This window comes from Salmo salar, chromosome ssa09 (assembly GCF_905237065.1).
Source record: "Salmo salar chromosome ssa09, Ssal_v3.1, whole genome shotgun sequence".
NCBI lineage: Eukaryota > Metazoa > Chordata > Actinopteri > Salmoniformes > Salmonidae > Salmo > Salmo salar.
This window is the reverse complement of record NC_059450.1, coordinates 74,216,711-74,240,290: the sequence shown is the minus strand read 5'-3', so window position 1 is coordinate 74,240,290 and position 23,580 is coordinate 74,216,711. Positions and strand designations below refer to the sequence as shown.

Here is a 23,580-nt window from a genome sequence, read left to right as displayed (position 1 = left end):
ATTGGTGAGCGGACCCCAGACCTCACAACCATAACGGTCAATGGGGTCTATAACTGATTCAAGCATTCAAGTATTCAAGTATTTTTAGCCAGATCCTAATTGGTATGTGGAATTTTATGTTCCTTTTGATGGCATAGAAGGCCCTTCTTGCCTTGTCTCTCAGCTCATTCACAGCTTTGTGGAAGTTACCTGTGGCGCTGATGTTTAGGCCGAGGTATGTATCGTTTTTTGTGTGCTCTAGGGCAACGGTGTCTAGATGGAATTTGTATTCATGGTCCTGGCAATTGGACCTTTTTTGGAACACCATTATTTTTGTCTTACTGAGATTTACTATCAGGGCTCAGGTCTGGTAGAATCTGTGCAGAAGATCTAGGTGCTGCTGTAGGCCCTCCTTGGTTGGGGACAGAAGCACCAGATCATCAGCAAACAGTAGACATTTGACTTCAGATTCTAGTAGGGTGAGGCCGGGTGCTGCAGACTGTTCTAGTGCCCTCGCCAATTCGTTGATATATATGTTGAAGATTGTGGGGCTTAAGCTGCCTCCCTGTTTCACTCCACGGCTCTCTCTCTCTCTCTCTCTCTCTCACTCACTCACTCACTCACTCACTCACTCACTCACTCACTCACTCACTCACTCACTCACTCACTCACTCACTCACTCACTCACTCACTCACTCACTCACTCACTCACTCACTCACTCTCTCACTCTCACTCTCACTCTCACTCTCACTCTCACTCTCTCTCTCTTTCTCTCTCTTTCTCTCTCTCTCTCTCACACACACACACACACACACACACTTATAGCTGAAGTGTGTTTGCTTAGGAAGGAGAGCTACCGGGTCTGAACTGGAGAGATTGAGAAGGCGGAGGCAGAGCCTACACTTTAAGGTCCCTGATCTCTTACCTGTGAAAGCAGGCTTAATTAGACCCTATTATGATTGGCTGACAGATTGAAGGTGAAGTGAGATTTTAGACTGAGTATGTATGATATTTGTTGCTTAAGTACAGATTGGAGAATATCCATCCGCTGACTTCATGGCTGTTAGTGTGATAATGGACTGGAATTGTACAGAGGCAGAACATATGTGAGCACAGTGTAGGGGGTTGTGTGTGTGAGGGGTAGAGGAAGAGGGAGGAGAGAGAGAAAGAGAGAGAGAGAGAGAGAGAGGAAGAGAGACAAAGAGAGAAAGCGAAAGGGTGCGTTGCCCTGCATTGTTGGGAGCTGCCCACCGGTAGTGGTGCCATAGGTGGATTACCACTCTGTTAATTCAGAGGAAGAGAGAAATGGTGAAAGAGAGCATGGAAGAAAGAGGACTAAAATAAAGCAGGATATGTTCGGACACTCAGAGCACACTGGACTGTCTATTCAAGGTTTCCTCTTGAAGTTTGGAGTCATTTGGGGAGAAGAAGATGTATGATTGTCAAAAGTTGGATTTTAACATCAGAGCTTATTTTTTTTTTTAAATCTGTGATATTCTGACTCTCTCCCTCGCTCTCTCTCTCCCTCGCTCTCTCTCTCCCTCGCTTTCTTTGAGACAGAGAATTTGACATATTTAGGGGGAAAGAGGAGGGGTATGTGATGGAGGGAGGGAGAGATTGGGAAACAGAGGTTGGGAAACAGAGGGTGAGATCACAGTTTTTTTTCAGCCCAGGAAGAGAGATTCAGGAGAGGTCCTCCTTTAATACTGCGTATCTTCTCAACTCCTTAGACATCTGACTCAGGCTAGTGCCATAGACTGCACCTCCAGCTCCAGACCACATTGGCACCCTTGGGTCTGTCTTGGCCTGCTTTGGCCCAGCTTGGAGTCAGGATGGCAGGCTGTGCTAAGCGCTGTAAACAGGGATTAGTGAAATGTGTACTGTCCCTGCACAAACTAGTCACAGGGACTCTCAACAAAGGTACGTCACTGGGCGTTGTGTGAGTGTGTGCGTCCAAGGACAAATTTGAGCATGGGCGTGTGAATATACTGTTTATACAGTATAAAGCAGAATGAGTGTGAACTGTGTAGGAGTACGTAGCTATAGGGTTCGATTTGCTCTCTGTGGGTTTGAGTGTCTGTTGTGGAGCTGTATGCGTTGTAGGAACCTCACCATATCAGTACATGACATTGTGCTTGTGTCAGTTTTATAGAGTTTGCATGGCTACTCATCTAAAGCTCTGTCTAAACTATTGAACCAACACGTAAGTTACAAAGCTAGACCTAAGTGTCCAACACAATGTATCTCCCTTTCCTCCTCTCTCTCTTTCTCTCTCTCTCTCTCTCTATTAATTTCTCTTTGTTTGTGTCACTATCTGACTTTATCCTCTTCTCTTTTACCTTTTCCTTCTCTCCCACTATTCCTCCGTCCTCCCCCTATCTCTGGCAGAATGATTCTTGTATAAACGAGGCAAGTGAAAGGGACAGGGAGGGAGGGAGGGAGGGAGGGAGGGAGGGAGGGAGGCAGCCAGGCAGGCAGGCAGCCAGGCAGGGAGGCAGGGAGGCAGGGAGGCAGGGAGGCAGGGAGGCAGGGAGGCAAGGAGGCAAGGAGGCAAGGAGGCAAGGAGGCAGGGAGGGAGGGAGGGAGGGAGGGAGGGAGGCAGGCAGGCAGGCAGCCAGGCAGGTAGGGAGGGAGGGAGGGAGGGAGCGATGCAGGGAGGCAGGGAGGCAGGGAGGCAAGGAGGCAAGGAGGCAAGGAGGCAAGGAGGCAGGGAGGGAGGGATGCAGGCAGGCAGGGAGGCAGGGAGGCAAGCAGGCAAGAAGGAAGGAAGGGAGGGGTGCAGGGAGGGAGGGAGGGAGGCAGGGAGGCAGGTAGGCAGGGAGGGAGAGATGCAGGGAGGGATGCAGGGAGGCAGGGAGGGAGGAAGGGTGTGGTAATAGAGGAGTGATAAACTTGATTGAGAGCAGAATGTGTTTTACAGTGTGATGAATGTGTGTAATAACGTGTCGGCGTGGCAACGCACTGGCTGGGAAAAACAGGGAGAAGCTCTCAATATAGGAGGAAAAGCTTTACTGTTGTGAATTCATTGTTTTCTACTGTGTGTGTGTGTGTGTGTGTGTGTGTGTGTGTGTGTGTGTGTGTGTGTGTGTGATTCATGATTTCATTATATTGCCTTTATTGCTGGAGGATAGCAGGGCAGGATTAAACAAAATTAGCTGAATCTCAAATACAGTACAGTAGAGTACAGTAGAGTACATAGTACAGTAGAGTACAGTACAGTAGAGTACAGTACAGTAGATCAGAGAACAGTAGAGTACAGTACAGTACAGTAGAGTACAGTACATTATGAGACTGGAGGATATACAGCGCACGCACACAAACCAACACACGCACACACTAGTGTTAGAGCCGGCTCTGTAGAGGGGGTAAACGGGTGATGTCATTAGGGGATAGAGCTCTGCTACCAGACTCAAGCCCGAGGGGCCCCGACATTATACTTCGGGGTAGGGCCTGGTTTTTCATCAATAACTAGGGTACGAGCAGGGCTCGGGTATCACTAAGTTGATCAGTAACATTTTGAAGCTGAGCCATTTACTCGTGCTCTGCTGCGCAGTACAGTCATATCTGACTAAGATCCTAACATGGTGTCAGAAGTGCTTCAACCTCGTCAAATATAAGACTGGAGAGATTCTTTCATAGAAAATCATCATGTATAGAGTTTAAAGTGACAAATGTAGCTAACAGCTAACTGCTCTCTCGTGTCTCGTCATTGAGCAGAGCAGCCTAAGCGGAGCCATTGCCATGGCTACTCGCAGACTCAGAGCCGCCAATGAGCAGAGCTCATGCAGAGCGAGCTGCATGCAGTTAGAGAGTGATAGACAGAGAGGACCAGCTAATTGATTTACTAATGGAGGAAGTTATTTATGATTTCGGGTTTCGGGCAGGGCCTTAAATTTGGCAGAAGCAATCGGGCCTGGGTAGGGTAGGGCCTGAAAATTGCAGGCACGGGCAAGTGTTACAATCAGTGTCTCAGAGTCTCAGAGTCTCAGAGTCTCAGTGTCTCAGTGTCTCAGAGTCTCAGAGTCTCAGAGTCTCAGAGTCTCAGTGTCTCAGTGTCTCAGAGTCTCAGAGTCTCAGAGTCTCAGAGTCTCAGTGTCTCAGTGTCTCAGAGTCTCAGAGTCTCAGAGTCTCAGAGTCTCAGTGCTCCACAGGGAACGAGAGCTACATCTAGAACATCAGATTACACAATGGTCATAAAGGCTATGGCCAAGACACAAACACACACACACAGTCGTTAGAATCTGAACATTTTGTTTTTGTATGTACAGTGCATTCGGAAAGTATTCAGACCCCTTGACTTTTCCCACATTTTGTTATGTTACAACCTTATTCTAAAATGGATTAAATTGTTTTTCCCCCTCATCAATCTACACACAATACCCCATAATGACACAGCAAAAACAGTTTTTTGTGTGCAAATGTCTAAAAAATGTAAAACTGAAATATCACTTATTGCATAAGTATTCAGACCCTTTACTCAGTACTTTGCTGAAGCACCTCCGGCAGTAATTACAGCCTAGAGTCTTCTTGGGTATGACGCTACAAGCTTGACACATCTGTATTTGGGGAGTTTCTCCGATTCTTCTCTGCAGATCCTCTCAAGCTCTGTCAGGTTGGATGGGGAGCATTGCTGCACAGCTATTTGCAGTTCTCTAGAGATGTTCGATCGGGTTCAAGTCCGAGCTCTGGCTGGGCCACTCAAGGACATTCAGAGACTTGTCCCGAAGCCACTCCTGCATTGTCTTGGCTGTGTGCTTAGGGTCATTGGAAGGTAAACCTTCACCCCAGTCTGAGGTCCTGAGCTCTCTGGAGCAGGTTTTCATCAAGGATCTCTCTGTACTTTGCTCCGTTTATCTTTCCCTCGATCCTGACTAGTTTCCCAGTCCCTGCTGCTGAAAACCATCCCCACAGCATGATGCTGCCTCCACCATGCTTCACCTTAGGGATGGTGCCAGGTTTCCTCCAGACGTGACACTTGGCATTCAGGCCAAAGAGTTCAATCTTGGTTTCATCAGACCAAAGAATCTTGTTTCTCATGGTCTGAGAGTCTTTAGGTGCCTTTTGGAAAACTTAAAATGGGCTGTCATGTGCCTTTTACTGAGGAGTGGCTTCCATCTGGCCACTCTACAATAAAGGGCTGATTGGTGGAGTGCTGCAGAGATGGTTGTCCTTCTGAAAGGTTCTCCCATCTCCACAGAGGAACTCTGGAGCTCTGTCAGAGTGACCACCGGGTTCTTGGTCACCTCCCTGACTAAGGTTCTTCTCCCCCGATTGCTCAGTTTTCCGGGTGGCCAGCTCTAGGAAGAGTCTTGGTGGTTCCAAACATCTTACATTTAAGAATGATGGAGGTCACTGTGTTCTTGAGGAACTTCAATGCTACAGACATTTTTTGGTACTCTTCCCCAGATCTGTGCCTCGACACAATCCTGTCTCGGTGCTCTAAGGACAATTCCTTCAACCTCATGGCTTGGTTTTTGCTCTGACTGTGGGACCTTATATAGACAGGTGTGTGCCTTTCCAAATCATGTCCAATCAATTTAATTTACCACAGGTGGATTCCAGTCAAGTTGTAGAAACATATCAAAGATGATCAATGGAAACAGGATGCATCTGAGCTCAATTTCGAGTCTCATAGCAAAGGGTTTGAATATTTATTTAAATAAGGTATTTCTGTTTTTTAAATGTGCAAAAAACATTTTTTACCTGTTTTTGCTTTGTCAATATGGGGTATTATGTATAGATTGATGAAGGGAAAAATGATTTAATACATTTTAGAATAAGGCTGTAATGTAACAAAATGTGGAAAATTCAAGGGGTCTAAATATTTTCAGAATGCATTGATTAGAATTTGTTTTTACTGCACATTGCTTTCCAATTAGAGTTTTATGCTTGGGTAGAAAGTGCCCATTGCTTCCAATTTCAGTTAAAATGGTGGAGAGAAATCAGTGAATCCGGTCTGTCTGGGCTTTGGCTCACGGAGGAGTCACTGACAGAGTAACACTGACCTCTGCTGGTAGCAGTGTAGCTCTGTCCGTTCCTTTCATGCCCACTGGAGCAGGGGTTCCCAAACCTTTTCACCTGGGCCCCACTTCCAGCTTTGGGGGGCATCCCGCGTCCCCCTGCGCACGCGACACGTCTATTTCTATGTGCACAAGCACTGTTCATGAAACAAACTGTTCACACCCCTCTTGTTGGTGGAGAGAATTCTGCAGGTTTAAAGCTTCTTTCCTGCAATTCTACACATTTTGTCATGGGTTGCAAAGAAAATGTTGCATTTTTTAAACACATTTTCTTGCAATTCTATACATTTTGCTATGTCTAGTGTGTATTCATGGGATATTTGAGTGACAAAAAAATTACAACAATATCTATGGGCAAAAAACTGAAATAGAAAAACATTAGCTGACATGGGCTAGTTGATGTGGACATATCTGATAAGTTATACATGGCTCTTTAAGTTATGCAATGACTGACATGACAAGAGGAACTGATGATGCACTACCCAATTTAGAAATTGCACCTTGTGCATTCTACTATTACAACTTTTAAGAGTAGGTTTAAAGCCGGACTGTTCCTTTAGGGGGCACGCCCCACAGTTTGGGAACCACTGCACTAGAGGACCTGCTTCCCTCTTTGGTTTACTATTGGGCTGAGGTTCACACTCAACATTGCTTACAGTCATTGGGAGAATCTCAATTGGTTCTGCTCAACTCCTATCGCCTCTCTTCTCCACTCGTGTGTCATCAGGCAAATGACATTTATAGGGGTGGATCCTAATAAATGTGTAAAGTGATTCAAACTAATTTAGTTAGTTGTGCAAGACATGTTATAAAGAAAAGGATAAGCATCATATTGTTTTTAAACGTTTGCATGCTTTTCTCCTCTGAGTAAACAACAGCTGATTCAAAGGGGGTGTGGCAGATTTCAAAACTCTTCCACACAGAATGGACTTCAGTATCCTGTGCAAGAGGAGGACACTTCTCGCCACTAACGAATTGACACTCTCCTCAAGCACCTGACCACTTATTGGTTTCTGGGTCACAGAGGAGTGGGGAAGGAGGAGTCAATTGAGAATCATCTCCCATAGTTTCAAACTAGAAATTAACAACTAAAATATATGTTGAGTATTCTGTCACTAACAAGTCGTTTCGGATAAAAGTATCTGCAAAGTGCTTTATATTATTTGTAATAGTACATAAGAACAGACCTTTAATACTTCTTGGCCATTTCCTCGCATCTTGTAAGAGCCATTTCCTCTCTTTCATCTTGTAAGAGCCATTTCCTATCTTTCATCTTGTAAGAGCCATTTCCTCTCTTTCATCTTGTAAGAGCCATTTCCTATCTTTCATCTTGTAAGAGCCATTTCCTCTCTTTCATCTTGTAAGAGCCATTTCCTCTCTTTCATCTTGTAAGAGCCATTTCCTATCTTTCATCTTGTAAGAGCCATTTCCTCTCTTTCATCTTGTAAGAGCCATTTCATATCTTTCATCTTGTAAGAGCCATTTCCTATCTTTCATCTTGTAAGAGCCATTTCCTATCTTTCATCTTGTAAGAGCCATTTCATATCTTTCATCTTGTAAGAGCCATTTCCTCTCTTTCATCTTGTAAGAGCCATTTCCTCTCTTTCATCTTGTAAGAGCCATTTCCTCTCTTTCATCTTGTAAGAGCCATTTCCTCTCTTTCATCTTGTAAGAGCCATTTCCTCTCTTTCATCTTGTAAGAGCCATTTCATATCTTTCATCTTGTAAGAGCCATTTCCTCTCTTTCATCTTGTAAGAGCCATTTCCTCTCTTTCATCTTGTAAGAGCCATTTCCTTTCTTTCATCTTGTAAGAGCCATTTCATATCTTTCATCTTGTAAGAGCCATTTCCTATCTTTCATCCTGTAAGAGCCATTTCCTCTCTTTCATCTTGTAAGAGCCATTTCCTCTCTTTCATCTTGTAAGAGCCATTTCCTCTCTTTCATCTTGTAAGAGCCATTTCCTCTCTTTCATCTTGTAAGAGCCATTTCCTCTCTTTCATCTTGTAAGAGCCATTTTGTTGGGAAAGAAAATGTGTTGAATTATGTATGAAATGTAAAGAATGTTATTCGGAAAATAGATGTTTATGTCTGTAGAAACCCCATTTAGTTTTGGTTATTATGACACTTGTTGGATATTTATGGCTTCACCACTTAGAGCAGCATTAGTCAGGTGCTTTTAGCGTTGCTTTCTATTGTACCGGGTGGCACAAAAACAGTCCGGGGGAAGCCAGGAGTTAAATACAATTCCATTTCAACTTACAGTGCAGGTGGGCAGGACGGTTAGTCATTATGACGGGGGGATTTGAGTCAAAACGTCAAGGATCATCCTATTAAACAGACTTTCCAAACGTGGGTCTGTTGTAGACCCACTCCCTCCCTGTTTACCTCATGTCAAAATAAAAGTCCTGCTCGTGCGACATATGTGGATAAATAAGGAATAACTTGTGGGGGACCTCTGCTTTCATATCGCATCAAAATATTTCCACATACTGTAGACTGTTTTAACAGGTTTTAACCAGTATTAACACAGCCGACAGTATTTTTCAGTGACAACATGTTTGTGGCGTCTGCCTTCCGTTTACACACAGGTGTTCTGAGATGCAGATAGCTAATTAGCACAGGTAGTCTGCTCTGTCTTCCATCTGTTATCCGTAAACAAGCACTGTAACATGGAGAAATGGCTGTGTGGGAACCTTAACCCTATAAATGTGTGTAGTAATATAACCTTTTTTTAAATTATTATTTCTCGCTGATATGAAAGATTCCCTACTGGGCAGAGACGTCAATTAAACGTCTATTCCACGTTGGTTCAACGTAATTTAATTGAAATGATGTGGAAACAACGTTGATTCAACCAGTGTGTGCCCAGTGAGATGTTCCTTATGTTTCCAAAACCGTACTGCAAGAGATGCGCTTTAACGTTCAGGGCCGGTCGTAGGTAACTGTGTCTGAAAGTGGGGGTGTCAACAGAAGTGGAAGGATCGACAGAAGTGGGTGTATGGGAAGCTAATTGGGAAAATTTGTTGCCAGTCAAGACTGTTTTGCATAGCTGATTGGGCTGCATGGAAGTCGATTGTTGACAACTGTAGCATTTTAGCTAAGCATAACCCTAACTTTTTTTCCTAACCTTAACCTCATTCTCTTAACCTACTGCGTTAATTCTCCTAACCGGCTACCTACGTTAGTTCTCCTAACCTGCCACGCTAATTCATCTAACCTGCCATGTTAATTCTCCTAACCTGCAACATGAGTTCTCTTAACCTGCTACATGAGTTCTCTTAACCTCCTACATTAGTTCTCTTAACCTCCTACATTAGTTATCTTAACCTGCTACATGAGTTCTCTTAACCTGCTACATGAGTTCTCTTAACCTGCTACATGAGTTCTCTTAACCTGCTACCTGCTACATGAGTTCTCTTAACCTGCTACATGAGTTCTCCTAACCTGCTACATGAGTTCTCTTAACCTGCTACATGAGTTCTCCTAACCTGCAATGTAAACATTAAGCTGACCTGCGAGGCACCTGGCTATGGCCGGTCTAACTAATAATGGAAGGCTGATGTTACACCCATCGCTGTTGATCCACCCATTGATGTGATCCCCCCACTTCTTTTGCAACACCCACTTTCAGACGCACTCAATGGGCTCTGTTTCTGGCTGGCTGTAAGGTGGCGCTAGTGTCAATTTACCAGTACTTTACCTGTCTAACATCAGCACGTAGGTACTCAGATGGCAGGGGTGGAAATATTTGAGTCGTGTCCTTAAACACATGATCCAAAGTGCTAATTTCAGGCAGTGCTGGTAGGGGTATTTAAGACCAACCAAAAGCTGTTTTTAGTGGTAATTCAGTCGGTTATGGCATGAATTTTGACTGCGGAATATTTCTACGCCTCCCATCTGAGCACCTTTCTCTATACCAGGCGGTGTCAGAGGAAGGCCCTAAAAATGGTCAAAGACTCCAGCCACCCTAGTCATAGACTGTTCTCTCAGCTACCGCACGGCAAGCGGTACCGGAGCGCCAAGTCTAGGTCAAAAATGCTTCTTAACAGCTTCTACCCCCAAACCATAACACTCCAGAACAGCTAATCAAATGGCTACCCAGACTATTTGCATTGCCCCCCCCTCTATTTTACGCTGCTGCTATTCTCTGTTTATTATCTTTTCATAGTCACTTTAACTCTACCTACATGTACATATTACCTCAGTTACCTTAACTAACCGGTGCCCCCACACATTGACTCTGTACCGGTAACCCCTGGATGTATCCTCACTATTGTTATTTTACTGCTGCTTTAATTATGTTACTTTTATTTCTTATTTTTGACTTATCTATTTTTACTTAACTACATTGTTGGTTAGAGCCTGTAAGTAAGCATTTCACTGTACGGAATACCTGTTGTATTCGGCGCACGTGACAAATAACATTTGATTTGATTTGATTCTGATTGACCAGTGAGGGGCCAAGCCTTGACACACCCACAACTTGTTCATCCATCAAAACCATTTCATGCCAAGATGTATGCGTTCCCCAAAACACGATTCAAAGAGAAGGCTCTATAAGTGCATTATTGAGGCATGTGTCAACAACACTGATAGGATCGAAAGAAAGGCAGGCAGCACTGCTATCAGATCAGCCCTTTCAAATCTTACCTTAACATTAGAATTATTCCACAATACTGACGACGGATCAACTCCTATGATATATCACCCATGGCTACAAATATTGTATTGAGGAGGCTTTTTCTAATTCTCACCCTATAATAATTCACTAAACCTAGATTTGACACATCATTTGCACACATGTTACAGACCGTAGTGTACAAAAAAGCTAAATACAACTCAATTAACATCAAATTGTTTTGAATAGGTAGTTTTATTTTGAGCCACATTTATATTCATTTTACCAGGTAAGTTGACTGAGAACACATTCTCATTTACAGCAAGAACCTGGGGAATGGTTACAGGAGATTAATGAGCCAATTGTAAGCTTGGGATGATTAGGTGGCCATGATGGTATGAGGGCCAGGTTGTGAATTTAGCCAGGACACCGGGGTTAACACCCCTACTCTTACAATAAGTGCCATGGGATCATTAGTGACCACGGAGAGTCAGGACGCCCGTTTAATGTCCCATCTGAAAGACAGCACCCTACACAGGGCAATGTCCCTAATCACTGCCCTGGGATCTTTATTTTTAGACCAGAGGAAAGGATGCCTCCCACTAGCCCTCCAACACCACCTGGTCTCCCATCCAGGGACTGACCAGGACCAACCCTGCTTAGCTTCAGAAGCAAGCTAGCAGTAGAATGCAGTGGTATGCTCTTTTGCTTGTTTCTAACAATTGCAAAGACATTGGCAACTTTGTATTTGTAGTCACACTAGTTCTGAAGTTTTCGGCAATCACAGTGATAGGCTGTTTTAAAACAGTTATTTATCCCAGGAAAAGGGAGTGGTTTCGGTTGGGAAATCTTGTTAACCGGGTTCCCACCATTCAACCCTCATCTCAACTGTCCTGTCACTATGGCATGTCCCTCTAGTGAACAGCAGATGGCGATAGAAGTCCCCTGATTCATATTGAGAAAATAGAAGTCATTCTCTTTAATGTTGATGGATAATTTATTCAAAGCAGTTTGTCAAATTGGTCTAAACAGAAAAAATCCAATACATTCAAACCTTACCTATGGTCCATGGATGCAACCCCCCCCCTTACGTGTTTTACACCAAAAGACTTACTGATAAAGCGATTTCAGCCAAACCGTTATTGACACCGATTAATAGATTAAACAATTTCACAAGGTCCTTCCTCACTCCTTGGTCCTCTGCTTTAGGTGTTCTTCAAGAGTGCCTAATAAAAAATGTACAGAATAATGCCATCATTCAACCGCCTCTGCCCTTCCACAAAGTCAAGGAGAGGTGGCTGTGCTGTTGTATTCAATGTGGAGACAAAGAGAGGGAGGAAGAAACTAGTGTGTGTAAAACACTCATATGGTGTATATGGAACAGTAAATATTTAATCCCAGATGAAAAATGGCTGCCTGCCTGCAAGGGGACCCTCTGTTGGCTTTGTTCTGACTCCAGGACTGGACTGTGACATGGTGGAACTATGTGGCAGAACTGCCAAACTTAACAGATGTTTGTAGAACTCTGTGTCTTCAACTCTGTTCATCAGTACTAACACTGTGTCAGTCAAGAAATTTTCATCAGCCGGTGATTGTCAAGCAAATAACTGTTGGTCTCACGGTAATTGACCGTTAATTAACATAAACACATTTAGCACCTCCTGGCTTCCACACATAGCCTACAAGCCATTTTAAAAGTCTAATAAATCCATGTAAAATAGCCTACACCTTCACAATAAATCATTATTTATTGAAGACAGGTCTAAAGAAACATAATATGAAGAAAATGTAGTCTATTTCAGAAGAACAGAAGAGCATACTCTGAATTGTCCTTATGTTAGGTCCTGATGTGGCTATGCCAAATGGCTGTGGGCTACACTAATTCATTTAGCAGATAAGATTTGCTTGTAATTCCGTGGCAGTATTTTATATTATTTTATAGTATGTTTAGATTTTTAATACATTATATGGCTGCATGATGAGACTCAAATGATGATTTGAAAAAAGTTGCTTGAAAGGCGTGAGCTCTTTGTTTTTTGCACAGACTGTACACACTCCAATAGTGTCTCATTCACAATTTGACAAGCACTTGATACAGGGGATGAAAATCTGATATCAACTTTGGAGGGGACAATTACATGAAATTTTCTCAAGAGCAATTCCAGAGGGGGACACCAAAAGTAGTGCTGTAACACATAGCCTACATTGTAATATGGTAAATGTATATTGAGGAACCAAAGAAATAAGGTGTTTGCCGTACTCCTAACTACCGGTACCCAAAACTACACAACTAATCACAACAGCAATACCATTGCCTTTAACAAATCTTAGTTCAGTCACCAGTTTAAGTTGAGAGTGGGGGTATCCATGGCATTTTCCAATTATGTCCCTATTTTACAAGTCAAAAAAATTGAGAACCTTTCATAATGTTGCCAAACAAAGACTCAACAAACTTACCTGAGACTCCCTGTCTCTGCCAGTCTGCCCCTGCATATCTGTCCCCAACTCTGCTGTCTGTGTGCCATCTGTTGCCTGCTCTGCCTAATGACATCATTGTGAAACATTTCCATTAGAATTTCATTTCTTTCTTATGAACATTTTATCAACTAGTCTTTGAGATATTAGGCTACTAGGGTTCTTACTATGCGTTTTGGTGTATTGAAAAATACTCTGATGTCCGTCTTTTATTTTTCTGCCATTTTTCTGGCTGGCTGGCTGGCTACACACACACACAGTGTGTAGGTTATTTACAGTAGGAGATGGGCTTCTATCATCTTCTATCATTCTATTTGGGCTTCGATCTAAAAGGTAGCTAGTGTCGTGTCTTTGGCTATGCCGGATTAAGTGATATGACATGCTAACCTATAAAATCCTTTCTCTGTAATTAATATTACCTGATTAAGCTAATCATGTAAATGTAATTAACTAGAAAGTCGGGGCACCACGGAAGAACGTTTATAGAGCCGTTATCTTCCGAATAAACTCTTAAAATACTTAGTAATATTTTACATCGATAGCAGTCAATATTAACCCTTATCTTATTTTCAGTCTCATAATGAAAGTTGTAAATTCTTGGCTATCTTCACGAACCCTGGCTAACAAGTTGAATCAGCAATACCAAATTGGGTTTAATTATTTATTTACTAAATACCTAAACTAATCACACAGAATTACATATACACAGAATAAAATGATGTCATACAGAAACATCCCGGTGGACGGAACATGTATGAAAGCTGGTTACACAAAGGAAAGGGGGTTGGGCTTGAATGAAAGAGCGGGAAGATTTAGGAACAAAGAAACAGCAGCTATGCTATCGTAAATACATTATCTTATGCATTCTAAATTATCGCCCATTTGTAAAAGGAAAATGCAATAAATATTTACTCTGAGCTGCGCTTCGGTATATTGGTCATAGATGCTGGCTGGGTTGGCCAACAGATCTTCCTGTCCTCGGAAGAATGTCTCTGGTGGTAAATTGGATACGTGGTGGTATCTTCGTCCGTCTGTTAGACTGGATCCGTCGTCCGTCCTTTCCTAGCCCCCGTCTACAGCGGCCGTTGCTAACTCAACGGCTAGGAAGTATCACTTCTGTAGTGAATAAGCTCAAAGTTCATACCATTCGCCACCAAAGCTCACGCTGAGGTTGGCTTAGTTCTGTACTTGACGTGTGTCCTTCTAACGTAGAGGCTGCAGACCTCACGTACTGGAACCAACCTGGTTATCTTTTCGTCAAAGGCTTATATAGTGGAGAGGGGGAAGGATGTGTTTCATCGTTTATAACCCCTCCTCTTCACAGGGGTGGGCCACTGATCAAGCAGGGCACTTTCCTTACGAAAACCCAAATCTCTCATTTGGAAGCTAAAATTACATTTAATCTCCTAACAAACAATTTCAATATCAAACATTTCAATTGCATAACAATTCCATGTTACTCTGATAACTAGAGGGTGTATACTTTCTCAGGTACAGTTTATGTCGTCCTGTCATCAGTCATAATGTCTCAGATGACAACCGAACTGACATACGTTCCCAAGCATATTTCCAACTGGTTTTATTACCAAAATATGGTTCCTTTTCCCCATTTGTTTGATGTTCCCAGACTCTCTATATTTAACACAGGCTATTCAAGTCCTTCAGTAGGGTCAGAGAGGGGAAGGGAGAAAGGTATTTATGGGGGGGGGCCAACGTCATGACACTAGCAAATGTGAAACGGATTAAAATGACAAGAGTTGACAGCTGTATGAGTTCACCATTTACACAACATATGCTGCAACCTTTTGTAATTTTAATAGTTTGTTTCATATTGGCTGGCTTCCAACAATAGCTGAATTTGCAAAGCTAGCGAGCACCAATTCAGTTTCAGTGGTGTTTGCTATAATCTTTGCTACCCGGGTTAAATAAAGGTGAAATAAAATAAATAAATAAAAGTTCCCTTGCGACAATTTAGCTTTTGCAACGAGACCATTAAATATATTTAAGACAATGGTAGAAGAGAGTGTAGTTCTGTTCAGTTTGGACTTCAGTTTATCGCTAACCTTATCACAGGGACTTTGAAGCACTAACTTACATCATCTGCGTGCTGATCTTGGAATAAGTTGACGATAGCAAAGATTCCATCTTTGACGATGCCACATAAATGGAATAGGTACTAGCTAGCTTAATAGTTAATATTTGCGCGCTAGCTCTGCATATTCAGCTAGTGTGTGTGCGCGATTGACTGGATTAACCTTACGTCAGTTACGTTCATTGAGTGCCTTTCAGACAGTAGACACGACCCCTCTGTTACCTTGCCAACTAAGGAACTGGCAGTGGATCAAACCATTGTGAGGCAAAGGGTGGGGGGGTCGCAATCTTTTGAAACTTAAAAACGCGCTTTTAAGTGTCTATAATCAGTACAATTGCTTTCATTGCGTATTATTAATATTATTTAAATTACATAGTTATGTTTCAGTGATATATTGGGGGGACAAATCATATTTTTCCCAGGATGGGGGGGTCGTGTCCCCCCCGTCCCCTCTGGGATTTCCGCCCCTGACTTGATAATACCTCGAATTTCACGGAGGCATCCCTTTTGTGGCCGTAATGCACCCTAAAAATATGAATGCCTTTTGCGGCCTGGAGTGCTGCATTGTGCCCTTCTCACTGAGAGTACTGCCGATTCGAAGCTTCTCTCAGTCTTCTCACAGGCTACAAGTTAAGACAGACACATCAGTGATGCAACTGCGTGAGTCCTTATCCAATTCCGAGGTACATATAGAAGATATTGGAAGAACTGTCCACATTTACTTTTCATCAGCCAACAAGATGAGTAGGCCTAACGAACAGCAAAAGCACTAGCCTATGTCAATCAACTATTCCCCATAGTACAAAGGTTGACCTATTCTATTCTGCGCGAGAAATAATTATTCCAAACATAGTCTGGGACAGTTGTGGGATGCGATAGATCTCAAATTGATACAACCACTAGCGTCAAAAAAACTTTTTTATGCAATGTGGCTGCCGCAACAGATCAGAACGTTTAGCTTAAAATGTTGATTACTATTAGGCTATTTCTTCACATTATAAGCGCAGCAATGCGCACATGGTAGTAGGCTATAAGCACGAATGTTCCATTAGCAGAAACACCATTATCAAAAGTGACCGCAAATGTAATTATGCATGTAATGCTTTTATTGTAAAGGTGCATTTTAATGGTGAAAATGATCTTCCCAAACTTGAAACTCACACACTGCTTATACATGCCAGTAAGGCTCTATACCCCTTTTAAAGAAGATTAATGTGCTTAATTTTAAGAAGTTATTCAGCCACTTTAGTTGTGATACAAACCTTATTAAAACATATAGGCCTATGGGCTAGGCTACATGAGGTGTGCGACTATGATTCGGACAACTTACCAAAAAAATGCACTGTTTCTCATGATGGGCATCATTCAAAAGTGATAATATTTAGTTCACAAGTAACAGGCTAATATTGTCACCCATCAGAGTATTCTTGATTTAATCTTGTCTATACATATTGTAAGGGCTGTCGTGAGAGAGAGACCAAGGTGCAGCGGAGTTAGTGTTCATCATAAAAGGTTTTAATGATCAACGAACACTATACAAAAGAAACCAAAAAACGACTAGCAACAGTTCTGTTAGGAACACACTAAACAGAAAACATTTACCCACAAAACCCAAAGGAAAAACATGCTCCTTATGTGTGACTCCCAATCAGCAACAACGAGCTTCAGCTGTGCCTGATTGGGAGCCACACATGGCCCAAAACAAAGAAATACAAAAACATAGAGAAAGGAACATAGAACGCCCACCCAATGTAACACCCTGGCCTAATCAAAATAAAGAACAAAAACCCCTCTCTATGGCCAGGGCGTTACACATATACTAAATAATATATGTGTGACATTTTATTTTATTTAGAATAGACCATTATCATGCACCTGTATCGAACCAGTGGAAGCTGGAAAAAAAACATGTCATCTATGCACTTAAATAGCAAATGGAGGACGCTTTTCCCGTGGTTAATTTTCATACCAGCCAGGTAGGCTATACCCCTGTTGTAAATATAAGCAATGTGTTTAATATTAGGAAAGTTGAGAAATAAATATATTAGGCCTATAGAAAGCCGATGGGATCCTCCACTTTTTATTAGTGGCCATCACTCCTGTTTTCACCCGCAATTGCATCGCCTATAGAGATGTTGCGCAACATGAGCTCATGAAGTGTTTGATTCGATTTTCGAATACATTTGCATTGATGTCAGAGTGATTAGAGGGACAATAGAATGCTGAGTACCAGGCAGTTAGTGAGTCTGGAATGCTATTAATGACCAGCAGCAGCATCAGAGCTTGGAGACTCGTGACCGCTGCCTTCTTGACTCGCTGGTATGGCGGTAATATGGTCACAGCATTTGGGCTTTGAAGTTCCTCTATTGAACACTGTGTCTATAGTACTGACACTTCAGAACAAACTTCCTTTCCATTTTTTTGGGGGGGGACTATCTGTTGTTCCATGTAGTGAATCTGTTATTCAATGTGTTTGTATGGGCTAATAGCAGTACTGCCAAATATAAATGCTAATCTAATACTTTTCTGAAGTGTCTGTCCTATATCTGAGCGATATAAGAAATACCAGGATAATGTATTTTAACCTCTTATTTTTGGCACTTAACAGTCTTCATATGTACTTCCTTTCATTTTTCAGTACTACAGACACAGTGTTCCATGGAGGAACTCCAAAGCCCAAACGCACAAAGTGTTTGCATTATTCACTGTCTCAGCTTGGACTCTCTCTCTTTCTGTCTCTCTTTCTCGTCTCTTTCTCTCTCCCTCTCTCACTTTCCTCGTCTCCATCTAAGGTTGGCCTGTCTTCATATCAGGTTAACCACTGTTTTGTCTGGTCTTCCTGCCTAGAAAGAGATCACGGGGTAACTCTTGGACCCCTGTGGTAAAACATGACAGAAAGGAACTACTACAGTATATGTGAATGCTCTGGTCATTTGTCAACCTTGCTGTTGGTGTTTCCATCATCCCAGTCACAGACACTACACCATCCAAATTCATCAGACTCACCTAACAGCTCTCCACTTACCCTACAGTGGCTTAGTGTTTCACTGTGCTAAACAGTTTTTTATCGGTCCTCAATTAGGAACACAAAACATGTATATTGCTTCTCTGCTTTCGACATGTTCAGGTACACGGACTAGCAGGGGAACAAGACCACTTCATTTTGTTCCTGTTTGCTATTTCAGTGCCAGGAAGCAACAGAGAGAGCAAAAAACAGCAACACACTGCTTTATCTCTCCACGTCAGTGTTTTTAAAAGCTCAGTGCTGACACTGATGTCTGATGTGTGTTAGAGCTGGTGCTGAATGGCTGGTGCTGAATGGCTGGTTTTGAATGGCTGGTGCTGAATGGCTGGTGCTGCTGGTGCTGAATGGCTGGTTTTGAATGGCTTGTTTTGAATGGCTGATGCTGAATGGCTGGTGCTGAATGTCTGGTGCTGCTGGTGCTGAATGGCTGTTTTGAATGGCTGGTTTTGAATGACTGGTGCTGAATGTCTGGTGCTGCTGGTGCTGAATGGCTGGTTTTGAATGGCTGATGCTGAATGGCTGGTGCTGAATGTCTGGTGCTGCTGGTGCTGAATGGCTGGTTTTGAATGGCTGGTTTTGAATGGCTGGTGGTGAATGGCTGGTGCTGCTGGTGCTAAATGGCTGGTTTTGAATGGCTGGTGGTGAATGGCTGGTGCTGAATGGCTGGTGGTGAATGGCTGGTTTTGAATGGCTGGTTTTGAATGTCTGGTGCTGCTGGTGCTGAATGGCTGGATTTGAATGGCTGGTTTTGAATGGCTGGTGGTGAATGGCTGGTGCTGAATGGCTGGTGCTGCTGGTGCTGAATGGCTGGTTTTGAATGGCTGGTGCTGAATGGCTGGTGGTGAATGGCTGGTTTTGAATGGCTGGTGGTGAATGGCTGGTGGTGAATGGCTGGTGGTGAATGGCTGGTTTTGAATGTCTGGTGCTGCTGGTGCTGAATGACTGGATTTGAATGGCTGGTTTTGAATGGCTGGTGGTGAATGGCTGTTGCTGCTGGTGCTGAATGGCTGGTTTTGAATGGCTGGTTTTGAATGGCTGGTGGTGAATGGCTGGTGGTGAATGGCTGGTGCTGAATGGCTGGTGCTGAATGGCTGGTGGTGAATGGCTGGTGGTGAATGGCTGGTTTTGAATGGCTGGTGGTGAATGGCTGGTTTTAAATGGCTGGTGGTGAATGGCTGGTGGTGAATGGCTGGTGGTGAATGGCTGGTGGTGAATGGCTAGTGGTGATTGGCTGGTTTTGAATGGCTGGTGGTGAATGACTGGTGGTGAATGGCTGGTGGTGAATGTGTGGTGAACACTAGTGGTGGTGTGATGTCTCTTTAGGTTTGTTGCTGCCCTGCCTGGCATGTCTGATCAGACATACTGTTTTGTATTCCTCACTCCCCTCCTGTGCATTCCAGGGAGATGGAGAGAGTGACAGAGAGTGTGTGGGTGTGCTGCACCTCTGTATGAGGATAGATCTAAAAATGCTGTCATATCACTTTCACTGAGCCAGGAGGGCAGAGGGAGAGAGAAGGAAATGTCACGTTTCATTACACACCAGTTTCTACCTCCCTCCCTCCCTCCTCTCCCTCCTCTCCCTTCCTCCCTGTCCTGATTGACTACCTGTGCTGAGGGAGCAGTGTGTTTAATGAGAGTGCTGCCCTAATGACTGTATTACTGCCATTTTATGCTTGGTCTCACTGAGGAGCTCTCCTTTAACCCATTAGAGTCTAATCCCTGTCTAAGCCGGGGAAGGGGGTTCTACCAAGCTATATGGAATTGTTTTAAGATTGTCATACCATTTTTCTATTTGATTTTGTATTTTATGACCCCTTGAAGTATATAAAAAAAAGATACAAAAATTATTAGATTAGCATTTTTATTTGGCATTACTGCTATTAGCCCATAAAATTGAGATTCACTACATGGAACAACAGATAGGAAGTTTGTCCTGAAGTGTCTGTCCTATATGTGAGAGATATAAGAAAGATCAGGATAATAGCATTTTTTGAATGTTTTTTACATTTTAACCCCTTATTTTGGGAATTTAACAGTCTCTATATATACTTCTGTTTGTTTTTCCAACTGCTACCGGGTAACTTCAGACGACATTTGCGAGGACACTAGTGGTCCCATGGGTGGGTGTGGGTGGGAGAACACTAGTGGTCCCATGGGGGGGTGTGGGTGGGAGAACACTAGTGGTCCCATGGGTGGGTGTGGGTGGGAGAACACTAGTGGTCCCATGGGGGGGTGTGGGTGGGAGAACACTAGTGGTCCCATGGGGTGGTGTGGGTGGGAGAACACTAGTGGTCCCATGGGGGGGTGTGGGTGGGAGAACACTAGTGGTCCCATGGGGGGGTGTGGGTGGGAGAACACTAGTGGTCCCATGGGTGGGTGTGGGTGGGAGAACACTAGTGGTCCCATGGGGTGGTGTGGGTGGGAGAACACTAGTGGTCCCATGGGGGGGTGTGGGTGGGAGAACACTAGTGGTCCCATGGGGTGGTGTGGGTGGGAGAACACTAGTGGTCCCATGGGTGGGTGTGGGTGGGAGAACACTAGTGGTCCCATGGGGGGGTGTGGGTGGGAGAACACTAGTGGTCCCATGGGTGGGTGTGGGTGGGAGAACACTAGTGGTCCCATAGTTAAACACTTCCACACAGTACACACACAGTACACACAGACACACACACACACACACACACTCTGGTGAATTGTTAGGACATTGTGGTCCTGATAAGGTAGTAAAACATGTACACACACACACACACACAAACACACACACTCGCCAAGCCAGTAGTGTGTGAGATAATGCAACATCCAGTGAACACAGACAGACCGTGTGTCTGCAGAATAACAATAGAGATGGAGCAGAGCCCCTCCCCTTTCTCACCTCATCTCTCTCTGTTTCTCACTCCCCTGCTTTTTGCATTATCCAGTGTCAAATCCTCTTAATCACTCTCCTTTTCATCAAGCTGAATCCTTCTCTTTTTTCCCCTCTGCATCCCTCTTTCCTCTCTCCTCCCAGCTTCCAGCTTTCCTCTGTGAGATTCTGTCTGCTTCCTTCCTGTTCCATAAGCAATAGTGTGATCCCCCTCTCCCCACGAGACAGACAAAGAGACGGAGAGAGGGAAAAAGAGGGGGAGTAACAGACGTATATTAAGAATGAATAGAATGACAAGATGGCTGTGACAGAGAGATATTGAGAGAGAGAGAGAGAGAGAGAGAGAGAGAGAGATTCATGTAAACCTAGGGGTGTCAGTGTTGCCATACAGACAAAGGTAGTGCCGTAGTGCATGTGGTCTCTCTCATGCACACACACTCTCGCACACACACACGCTCTCGCACACACCAACATTACAACTGCGTAGGAGTCAGACAGAAGAGGAATGCCACTGGCTTGCACACGGAGTAGCCTCACATTCATAACTTAACAACAACAGGCACACAAGACACACACATGCACGCACGCACGCACGCACACACACTCAATCAATCGCAGACACAGACTCTTTGTGTGGCTGTAAAAATGGGGCTCGTCATGGGGACCTTTTCCATGCAGAGCAATAAGCAGGATCGGACCTATCGGAAAGGTAAGACCTCCATTGTTTATTCTAGTAGAGTAGGAGACTGATTCAGTTTACTGTGTGTTACAGGGTTAGTACTGTATGTCTGTGTGTGAGAGACTTTGTTATATACACTGAGTGTACAAAACATTATGAACAGCTGCTCTTTCCATGACATAGACTGACCAGGTGAATCTGGGTGAAAGCTTTGATCCCTTATTGATGTCATTTGTTAAATCCACTTCAATCAGTGTACAGTAGATGAAGGGGAGGAGACAGGTTAAAGAAGGATTTTTAAGCTTTGAGACCATTGAGACATGGATTGTGTATATGTGCCATTCAGAGGGTGAATGGGCAAGACAAAATATTGAAATGCCTTTGAATTGGGTATGGTAGTTGGTGCCAGGCACGCTGGTTTGTGTCAAGAACTGCAAAGCTGCTGTTTTTTTCCTGCTCAACAGTTTCCTGTGTGTATCAAGAATGGTCCACCACCCAAAGGACATCCAGCCAACTTGACACAACTGTGGGAAGCATTGGAGTCAACATGGGCCAGCATCCCTGTGGAACGCTTTCGACACCTTGTAGAGTCCATGCCCTGATGAACTGAGTCTATTCTGAGGGCGAATAGGGGATTTTGTACATTCATTGTATGTATGGGCTAAATCATGCATATATGTGTCTGCATGTACTGCATATGGACTAGCATCCATTAGTGTCAGTGTCAAGGCATGATTTATCAGTTGTTTATGCATATGTGATTACATTTACATGTAGAATACAGTCTGTAAGTGAATATGATTACTTGTAGGCTACAGTCTGTAAGTGAATATGATTACTTGTAGGCTACAGTCTGTAAGTGAATATGATTACTTGTAGGCTACAGTCTGTAAGTGAATATGATTACTTGTAGGCTACAGTCTGTAAGTGAATATGATTACTTGTAGGCTACAGTCTGTAAGTGAATATGATTACTTGTAGGCTACAGTCTGTAAGTGAATATGATTACTTGTAGGCTACAGTCTGTGAGTGAATAATAAACAAATGTATATTGGACACCAGAGCAGAGCAAAGTTACAGGGAGGATAACCAACTTGGTTTCAGCACTAGCACTATACCATAGTCAACTTCTCCTGTTTTCTGTACACTGTGTGTGTGTGTGTGTGTGTGTGTGTGTGTGTGTGTGTGTGTGTGTGTGTGTGTGTGTGTGTGTGTGTGTGTGTGTGTGTGTGTGTGTGTGTGTGTGTGTGTGTGTGTGTGTAGACAGCACACTGCTAAGGTAAATAGAGAGGGTTGGGATCATGTCTATAAAAGGTGATGGTATTCTCTAGCCTCCACATCTCTGCTTCTGCTCATTAAAACAAAACCTGTGTTCTGTCTGCCAGTGTCTTACAAGGACAGGAAAGTGTGTGTGTGTGTGTGTGTCTGTCTGTCTGTTGGTCTTAAGGGGCATCTTTCTAGCCCCTTATGTTGTGTTCAGGTAACCACTGTAATCCGTCAGCCATTGGCTGTGGCGTGTCTGCTGACTACAGATTGTCACTCACCATTGGACACAGACCTTGAGAGCATAGAACTCCCATACATAGATCTAAAAATACTAAACCAACAGAAACTGGGTCTACAGGAGCATTATCCATTACTATAAACTGTTAATCCACCATCTATTCCTGTGTATAGCGCTCTATTTCTGTTCACCAGAGCCCCATATTTAGTAGTGCACTATGTAGAGAATAGGGTGCCATTTGAGATGTACCCAGGGACAAGCAGGAACCACCAGGGCTTTGGGGAGCCTTCAGTCCCTCTGCTGGCCATCTGACAGGGTGGGGG

General features: G+C 43.5%; 1 protein-coding gene across 2 annotated transcripts in view; it reads left to right on the top strand.

The window, feature by feature from the left end:
* The first annotated feature begins 1,697 nt into the window (after window positions 1–1,697).
* LOC106611908 (Kv channel-interacting protein 1) overlaps window positions 1,698–23,580 on the top strand; it is a 50,865-nt gene continuing 28,982 nt past the window's right edge. The window contains exon 1 of one of the 2 annotated variants that reach the window (XM_045724006.1): window positions 1,698–1,900. In XM_045724006.1, the coding sequence (XP_045579962.1) occupies window positions 1,813–1,900 (88 nt within the window). In that variant the 5' untranslated portion in view covers window positions 1,698–1,812. Of the gene's footprint in view, window positions 1,901–21,396; window positions 21,784–23,580 lie in introns of those variants that run through there. The other variant, XM_014212565.2, reaches the window with a different exon arrangement.